At 39.0% G+C, this 9,946-nt stretch overlaps 1 protein-coding gene across 2 annotated transcripts; it reads right to left on the bottom strand.

The window, feature by feature from the left end:
- Positions 1-1,863: 1,863 nt before the first annotated feature.
- On the bottom strand, positions 1,864-3,002 carry LOC129726012 (cuticle protein 16.5-like). 2 transcript variants are annotated; one of them, XM_055682537.1, is made up of 3 exons: positions 2,910-3,002; positions 2,592-2,846; positions 1,864-2,464 (listed from the first exon to the last, which is right to left on the bottom strand). In XM_055682537.1, the coding sequence occupies exons 1-3, from the start codon at positions 2,922-2,924 to the stop codon at positions 2,027-2,029; spliced, it is 708 nt and encodes a 235-aa protein (XP_055538512.1). In that variant the 5' UTR covers positions 2,925-3,002; the 3' UTR covers positions 1,864-2,026. The 2 variants fall into 2 exon arrangements, with proteins under 2 accessions (XP_055538512.1, XP_055538511.1); XM_055682536.1 differs by having other exon boundaries at positions 1,864-2,846.
- Between the last annotated feature and the right edge of the window lie 6,944 nt (positions 3,003-9,946).

The raw sequence follows: 9,946 nt of genomic DNA, 5'->3' as shown, positions 1-9,946 counted from the left end.
ACGCTAAGTCTGAGTCATGCCTGCGAGTGCAACACAACAACGGAAGGTGCTCCGTAGGGCCAATTTTTTTTAAATTAATTTCTATCTTTAACAAAGGCTTTTACCCGTTAACACTCAAGTTCATTGAAGGTAGACAGTGTGTGCAGCCGGGCAAGCGAAAAATAGGCGAACTGAAAATATGATACAGATTTGGAAAAATATACCGCATCCAGACGGGACTTGAACCCGCAGTCTCCCTGACTACTTCACTGGTTGCCGCAATACTTCCTAAAATGGCCAAATTCTGCCTAATCTGGTTATAGTACAACATCAAATTTGAAAAATGTTTAGGCCACATATTTTGATCGTTTCTATAGTTTTAAACAGTCTCCGAGCTACTTTTCTTTCCATAACTTTTAAACCACATGCTTAAACATTATGATGGTTTTAAAGACAAGTTTATATGGTCCATTGAATCCAACTTTGATCAGATCGGTTGTGTAGTTTCTGTGGTACCTAATTAAGTTTTGTGGTTTTTACAATTCGGTACATAACAGACAAAGTTAAAGTTCGATAACAGTGTAATTAAATAGGATTATATTGCGCAACTAGATCTTTTATTTGAGACTAGTTTAGTGAAAATCGGTCCAACCATTCTAAAAAAAATAATTGAGTGAGCTTAAGCAGTCTTTGCAATATGTTTCTTTGCAAATCGTGATTTCCTTCTTTTATACATATCTTTCATACATAATTTTTAACCACATGTCATTAGTTGAAGATTTTCAAGACAGGCCATTCATTTGGCACCAGTTTTGTTTAAATTGGTTGTTTAGTTTCTGAGATAATGAAAATTCGTGTTTTTCACATTTTGATACACGGTGCCTAAACTGAAAATCCGATTACAATGAAGTTTAATAGGGTGTTATGAGGCCACTAGACCTTTCATTTGCAACTAATTTCGTGAAAACCGGTCTAGCCATTTCTGAGAAAAGTAAGTCAGTTTCAGCAGTCTTGGGTATATGCATTGCTGTGATTTGACATTTTTATAAATAACGGACAAAGTTACAAACCGATTACAATGAAATTTAATAGCAACCTATGGGATAACTAGGCCTTTCATTCGAGACTAATTTTGTGAAAATCGATCCAGCCATCTCTGAGAAAAGTGAGTGAGTTTAAACAGCCTCTGGAAAACATTTCTTCACATAACTTCTGAACCATATGTTTAATCTTTATGAAATTTATAAATTAAGAGTTCTGAAGATAGTCCGGTCATTTGACATCAGTTTTGTTAAAATCGGTTGTGTAGTTTCTGAGATATTGATGTTTCGTGATTTTAACATTTTGATACATAACCTCTAAAGTAAAAATCCGATTACAATGAAATTCAATAGCAACCTATGGGGTAACTACACCTTTCATTTGCAATAAATTTCACGGAAATCGGTCCAGCCATCTCTGAGAAAAGTGAGTGAGAAAAAAAAAGTTGCACATACACACACACACATAACATACATACATACATACAGAAAATGCTCAGCTCGTCGAACTAAGTCGAGTGATATACGACATCTTGCCCTCTGGAGCACTTTCATACCTTTAGTTTTTTCAGTGATTGCTATACCTTTCTAGGAGAAAGGCAAAACATGAAGATTAAACTAACAAAAAATGCCAAGGATTAAAAAAAAGTTTAATTCGAAAAAATAATAAAAATGTCGTGGTCTTTGAAATGCCAACAATTAAAACGAACATGCATCAAAGTATAAAAGAAAACCTAGCAAAAAATTAAATAAAATCAAAAAACCGACAATGTGAAATGACTATAATCGGATCAACCTATAAAAGTACTGTATTTACGGTTTACTTAACTAAAGAATATTACATACTAGTGTAAATTGAAACAAAGCTACCTATCGATTATTTCTCCATAATAATAAATTATGACACGATCCTTGCGTTACCTCTGATATCTCGACTCGGGATCCGCGTCCAGTCTTGTAAGCGCGCAACTAATGTTCCCCCGTCTTCTCTCCCCCTCTCTCTCTCTCTACAGGTTCCGTTTGCGCTGGGTTAGATACTTTTCCAGCCAGCGGATTCTAGTGACGATCTGCCCGAGCTTGCGCACGTGTTTCGCCCAGGGACGCCGCCGTATTATAACCCGGAGCAATTTGTTGTAGGGCGATTTGTCGTGCAGTTTCCGCGTTCGCAGCGGCTGCAGCGCCGTTACTGGTGGCCGCCATTGCTTGGCTTGTGGGAATTGCAAACGGTACTCCGCGAGTGTAGAGGTCGGCGGCGGATCGGCCCATAGCGGCGTCCAGGACTTGGGCGGCGTAGGGAGAACCTCCGAGAGCTTGAGCGTTGGCTGCAAAAGCGGCGTAATTGAGGGCGGCTGCTGGAGCAACTGATGATGATCCGAAGGTGATGGGGCCACTGCCGAGCCCGCTGCTGCTGCCGCCGTATGCCAGTGTGGTGTGAGCAGGAGCGGCTGCGTACGAAGCGTATGGTTGGTTGTGAAATGACGGCCCAGCGTAGGTTAGCGGAGAGGGCGCTCCGTAAGTCAGAGACGGATAGGGACTGCTATAGGCAAAAGCAGTCGGAGCGCCATAGCTTACCGGAAGGGTGGCTGCATACTGTAGGGGTGCACTGACAATTGACGGTTTGACGGTTTTATGCACGGGGCCGGCAAGCATTTGAGCCGCATAAACCAGCGGGAAACCGGAGGCATACTGGAGCGGTGTAAGGGCTTTCGCACTGGCGTACAGTTCCGGATTGATTCCTCCCAGTAAGTGAGCTCCGTAAGCCAGCTGGAACTGATCTAGGTTGGGCTCTGCGGTGACAGTACAAATTGCCAGGCAAGCCAAAATTATCTACAAAATCAAAGAATTTACAAACCAATTCCCTAAATGATAAGGGATTTTTTGCAAGCTTACCACTTTGACAAACATGTTGGAGGCGGCTGTATTGCTGATTGAATGGAACGCAAACAACTGATAACCTATCGAGGCGAGCTGATAGACTTTATATCGGACATCCCCGCTTTGATTACTTCCTAATTGTCCAAAATAAAAGTCGAACGCACTTACGAAAACAAGTGCACCCCAAAATAAGCGAAGATTTCGCATGCAGATGTCCTCTGCCAGAAGCGCCACAGACAGTCGAGCTCTTATCTCATCGAATGAATTATTCAAAGCACCATTTAACCGATCAACCGAATGAGGTGACCAAATGGCGACCGGCGGCGACTGCGGCACTGAAATTCGCTATACTGGCCGGCCATCGAGCAGCGGAAGTGAGGCAATAAATCCGAACGTCGATTGTAGTTGCCTGGTAGCTACAAGCTAGAGAGCAACAGTGTTTTTCGCTAACGGCTGATCGTGATGCAGACATAAAAAACAACACACCGGAGAACTGCCCACCATTAATGTAACGTAACCCTAGAGCGACAAACTGCCAAGCCGTTTATAGTGAGAGGTATCGATCTAATCTTGATCTGCTGTGCATAATTGTTGTTCGTTTGCTGAGATTTTCGCAACGACAGCCAGTAGCACGCCGCCGTGGCAGAGCTGTGTGAAGGATTTTCGTTCGGAGGGTGGTTTAATGATCACTGCAATATTCTGAGCTGCAATCATTCTTAGATTTGCTCTGAAAACATCTAGTTTATTAGAAAAAAAAAATGACTGTTACAATTCTATCATTGTGAATTTAAATTGTAATTGTAGATGCCCTAAAGATTTCTGATGCAAACTCAAATATCCTTGAAAAGTTTTGCTTATTTTTTCAGTGACTCTTAACAAAGTACGAGCTTGGGACCCTTAGTTTAATGCCTTTGCAAGCCAATAACTGTGTCGTCAGCACTCAAAAAATAAACAAAAACCGTGCCAAACCAAGGTTAAGTTTTTTTTTGTGAATGGTTCATATTACAACGATTTTCATTTCATTTTATTATCCCAAATAGCATGAATGATAAATAATAGAGTTCTCAGTATGTTTGTTCGGTAGCGGAGCTTATTTTCGCCCCTCAGTGATAATAGATTATCTCCAGGCAAAATTTTTCGAACAAAATTGAATAATATTTTAACTAATAACATCACTTTTGTCAAGAAATGCATGGAAATTTTTGTTGGACGTTAAAGTTCACAGCATGTTCCGAAATAGTATAACGTTTTACTTCAGTGTGGTGGCATGAAATTTAAAGCGCAACGAAAATGTAAAATGCGTATTATGTTACTACCACTAAACTTGATCGAAAGGTGAAGGTTACCCCAACCTTGTGATATAATTGCAAGTTAATGAGAAGTTAAGTTGGAAATGAATGGCGTGTTCCATATTGCAGCTGTGCGGTTGGAAGACAAAATGTTCGTGTCGGTTGGAAGCAGATAGCAGGCGGTGCCCCACTCTCAGTCACGTAACAGTTTATTACGCTGTTTTGTTTTACACTCTGCAACTGTGCGGCTGAGAGACAACAAAATTCTATTCGTGCTGCTGTTGAGTGGTGGCAGACATGACAGACATTAAGTTCGAAAAGTTGATTGGAAACCGTCCTTAAATTATCCTTAAAGAATCCTTGAAAAAGATTTTTTTTAAATCGAAACGTCGGGAATAGAAAATGAATTTCAGTTTTGATAAGCAGATAAATGGAAAGCCGAAATAACCAGTTTTACTAAAGTAATAATCAGTCGTAAGTTGTAGAATCCAGTAGTTGTTTTCCAGTAAGAAAACCCAAAAAAAGCTACATCATTTACGCATGCTCCCTTACTAAAATGAACCAGTCTGTGCGACTGTATGACACAGCATCGACGCTAAACAGATTTACGTTGGAGAACAGGATAATTTTTTTTTCTTTTACAACAAAAAAGCAATCTTTTTGAAAAAAGTCGCTCGTTGCTTCTTCACCAGCTCCGTAACGAAGTGGTGTTTTATTCTAGCTCTGTAAAATTCGTGAAGTTTTCTATGATGATTCCTTGCATCGATTTTACAGAAATGTTGGCTCCCTTGACAAGTTTCCTGATGCAACGAACCGGGCTGCGAAAAATCTTTGTGAAAATCAATTTAATCGAGTTTAGGTTACATGCAAACCGCCGACCTTCATTTTGCGGGTTCCGTTGCTTAGGGTCGCCCTGTAGAGATTTTTTGATGCGATAAACTGTATCCAAATGAAATCCTATTAGGAAGCATACATAAATGGCCTAGCATTTTTTTCATGACTTTCACAATCCCCCCTCTCCACTCATTGCATTTGGTTAAAAATCTCAGCCCCTCGAAAAAAATACATAGCATTAGATGACAACCCCCCGTTTCAAGAAAATTGTACGAAAAACAAGCTGTAATACTAACAAAAAAACGGACAAACTTCCCCCCCCCCTCCATTAATGCTACATCATTTAAGTATGCTCTTTTACCCTGGAAACCTCCTTCGGTGAATTCTGGTTGAGCAACAAACTCGTAATACATTCTTTGGCGTTCATTTTCTCAAATTTGCAATAAAATAATTACGATATTCTGATGCAGCTCTTGAAAGCAAACGTAACGAGATACACTGTTAACAGAAACAAGTCATTAGTTAAAAAAATAAACCCAACATTTAAGTGCAATAGTAAAAGGATTGTACGAACAACTCTCAAGACATAAAAGAGTGGGTAAAATGATCCTAATAATATTTCTCATATTTCCATTTGTTACAATTTTCGGTTACTAAAAAAATTTTTTTCCGCCATATACAAAGACCATGTGCTTGTAATTTCGAAACAAAAATACACTAAAGTCGTTTTTTTACGCAGGGGATACATGCCGCGTAAAAAAAGCGTAAAAAGCGACCTTAGTGTATTGGAATTCAACTCCATATTGCGTGTGGGATTAATTTGGCTTTCTCAGTCTTTTTCAAAGATATTTTACGACAATCTGCAGAAATTGACCGACGTTTCGGTCGTTTTCGACGGCCTTTTTCAAGGCAAGCTTGGTTTTGTATTTGTTTGAATGGTCTGAGAAAACGAAAATAATCCAACCCGCATGACTAAAGCCAGTCGTTAACAGAGGAGCAGTTACATAAATAATGTCCCAATTTTATTTTTTCAAATTGTTTTTTTTTGTGCTACTGGTTTAATATTTTGGAACGCGACTCGTTTTTTGCAAGTTTTTTTTCCAAATGGCCCATAGAAACACCTATGCAAAGTTTCAGCCGAATCGAAAATGGTTGATTAAATTGGTTGCCCGTTTTTTGTGGAATTGCTCAAAGATTAAAAAATCGCTTCTCTCTTTGTCCAATTTCAAATACTAATAAGTCGGTTAGGGCATCTTCAGCGGTGGTCCAAATCGTTGTTTTGTTCTATTTTTTTGGAACAAACTCAAATTCACTGCTGCACCGGTGGTGTAAATTTTGTTTTATACCAGATCTAAATTGAAAAAATTTGAAACTGGTATACGTTTTGGTCTATTTTTGTCACTTTTTGAAACAAGAAATAGATCGTTCTAAAACCCTTTTTACGCTGCCATTAGGTGGGTAAAATGTCATATTTTGATTGAATACCTTATTTTTAGCTATTTCCATATAAGCGTTTTGCTAGTGTTGGGGAATAAAAAAAACAAAGATTTTTTATGACAGTTCACAATTCATGAACATCTACGCGATCAAATATTTTCCGCTATTCTCCGAAGCCCTACTTGTAGCAGAAATTTTTCGATCATACCAATCCATTCTGAGAAATGTCACTGACGCTCGGGTCAAACCGTCAAATCCATAAAGACTTGTGGATATGAAGTGTCTTGCCAAAGTAATCGTTTAATGTGCGAAAAAATTAGCGAATTTCCGTTTGTTAAATATTAAGTGCTTTTTATTATAAGAAGTCTCATTAACTGATAGCATGGGGTATTGAATTGTTGACAATGTGACAGATGTCAGCGGTTTAAAACAACAAGATATACAACACCGGTGTGGAGAACGAAAGGTTGGTCTATATTAGCTGGTTATATTCAGGTTTCGCTGGTGTAAATCTAGTACAAAGTTGTTTCAAAAATAGACCACCGCTGAAGATGCCCTTAGTTTTCCATGGATTTCCTTCGTTCTAGCAGCAATCGATTGGGAAATCCGCCCAAATGCGGAAAATTATAATTTGATTATTCGAACTATTTTACCACACGCAAAACTTTTCCTTATTACCTTAGAAGCAATAGCGCAAAATTGCCTTTTAGGTAACAAACCTATTACTTAAAAGGCAATAAAATTCTTCCCCAGTCAAGTAACAACACATACTTTCATATATTTAGCGCGTGTTACGGACGTACGACTATCTAATAATGGTCGTTTCAACCACATGCAAGATTTTTTCTGTCAAAAACTGCTCCCTTTCCATCTCAAGTAAAAAAAAATCGGACACCGTCGCATATGTTGCACATGTTACAAGTTTCTTCAATCTCCAATTCATCCGGTGAGCGTGTATTAGTTCGCTCGTTGTATGCATACGAAGTAGAGAAAGAATATGACAAGAGCTGCCAAGCAGCATTTACCCCGTCATAGAGTATGCAAACGTTGATGATTTCAAAGACTTGAAATGCGTCTTTAAATGACATCACGATATGTAAACTGCGTTAGAGAAAAACAAAAACATTCGCTTTCTTGCAAACTATTTACAGCACATAATCATTGGTTCATGGAAACTCATTTGGACCTGTTTGAAAATACAAAACTCGTGCCATCCAGAATAATATTCGCAACTTCGGCAACTCTGTTCAGACAGTATAACAAATTTTCATTTCATGTAAGCACTGGGGGACGAAACGAAAGTGTTTCTAATTAGACATTTGAGGTTGACGGGTGAGATTCTGATTATGTGTGGATGAAGGGGGCAAAAATGAATCTGATCGTTGCATCAATACAAATGCAGCGAGTGAAGTCTTGCCAACACATGCATTGCGGTGCTTGGCTGTATGTTCTCCTGCAGAAACACATACAAGCGTGTGCCCGTCATAATTTTTGTTACTTTTCGGTTATTACCTTTTGTGTATAATGCGCAGTCATAAGACACAATAAGTAATAAAAAATTGCCCTAAAGTAATAAAATGTTCCCCGTTTGCGTTGGGTGTATTGGAACTTGTCAGGCTTTGTTGAAACGAAGATTTCGACTTTCGATTGGTCGCTAGATGCTTACTTTCCCTGGCACGGACGACGAAGTTATGTACCTAGTAAACCGGAAATGTACTTTTTGTTCTATATTAGATAGGATGGAAATGAAAATCGAATTTTCGAATTTCGCTGAGAAGTAGTGTTCAACAGTTTCGTCTTCTCGAAAAAAGACTCCATGCAAAATTTCAGCTCAATCGGACTTATGGGAACACGTTCCTCAAAACGGTCAAAGTTTCACAAAAAATATCGATGAAAAGAAGTAAAGGTTTGATGCCAATTGTCTTAGAGATGCATGAAACTGCTCAAATCAATCAGTTTACTAGTGGATGACAACTAGGACGGTCCTAACCAAGTAATAGTGGAAATCAGCAGCGGTAGTGTTAGCACAGTCAGCGGTAGGTGCAGCGGCACTACTTCCTCTAGTAAAAAATTACCAAAACGACTCTTTCTCAAGAGCGGCTCTGAACCGCTTACTCACCGTTGCGAACCGACTCATGTGAACGGCTCATGGTTCTCAATGATTCGCGTGCCTTGACAGTTTGTGTTGTCTCGGGAAGTTTCGATTTCGTGCGAACCGTCAGTTTTGATTCGCTCAAAGAACCGTGTTTCATTTTCGTGAGCCGCTTTTTCGTTCGCTTTTTTCTGAGAACTGATTCACGAGCCGTTCGACTGTATACGCCGGTAAAATTCTGGGATGAATTTGAATAGAATACTCGACATTTTAGGTTGACGTCCCTCCGTGAGAGCCTGAACAGTTATTACATGTACATTTTTGCAATTTTCTTCCACTTTCTTATCTTTCAAATTCTGTCGATCGTCGCTATTTTGGTCAGTCGAAGTAAAATTTCCATAATGGTCCAATAGGTTCGTTTCCAATGTCATTATAAAATTCATCAGCTAACCCTTAACTACCGTTCGTATGATATCAGTATTGTTCAAATCGGTTGTGTAGTTTCTGAAATAATGAAGTTTTGCGATTTTCACATTTTGATACAATACAGACGAAGAGTCAGTCATTGTTATGAGGCAGCTAACCCTTTCATTTGACACTAATTTTGTGGAAATCATATCTACAACATACACTGAACATCCGATTACAATGAAATTCAATAGGGTTTTATGGGCTAACTAGACCTATCATTTGAGAATGATTTCATGAAAATCGGTCCAGCCATTTCTGAGAGATACATACACATACACACACATACAGAAAATGCTCAGCTCGTCAAACTGAGTCGAATGATTCTAGGAGAAAGGCAAAAATCTCTTCGTTTTTCGTCAAAACTTTGTTCATCAATATTGCTCTAACTTACTCTAGAATTACTCAAACCACCATATTGCTGGAAAAGGTAAAGATAGGGCCTCTCTCTTGCAAGTTGGTGGTCGCCATATTGAATTTGACCACCATCTTGGATTTTTTCAGAAAAATCAACTTTGCAACAGACGCCCACCCACTTACCGTAAAAACTCTTATGCCTTTTGAAGGCTAGTACTTTATATTAGTTTATTAAAATTACCCTATTTTATTGAAATTACCAGAACTTGTGTAAATTTGCTCAATCCTACCTCACTCAAATTGCTGCTACACATAAGGTTCTGCATAGAACATCTTAAACCGACCCATCGTTAGAAAGGAGATGAATGAGATATTTTTCGGCGTGTATCAATACCTGACAAAGTCATTTTAATTGAATATCGTCAGGCGATAGAGACGCTGTTAAATGTTTTTTACGAAAACTATACCATGGAGCTCGCGACTAGGTAACCTTTGCGACACCCACCTACCCAGATAAGGAAGTTCGTCAAAAACGACTCTTGCATAGAACTCTCAGTTGCCTTTTCTCAATGTTT

Source organism: Wyeomyia smithii, chromosome 2 (assembly GCF_029784165.1).
Source record: "Wyeomyia smithii strain HCP4-BCI-WySm-NY-G18 chromosome 2, ASM2978416v1, whole genome shotgun sequence".
NCBI lineage: Eukaryota > Metazoa > Arthropoda > Insecta > Diptera > Culicidae > Wyeomyia > Wyeomyia smithii.
Note: the sequence above shows the minus strand (reverse complement) of the source record. Positions and strands in the feature narration are given on the sequence as shown.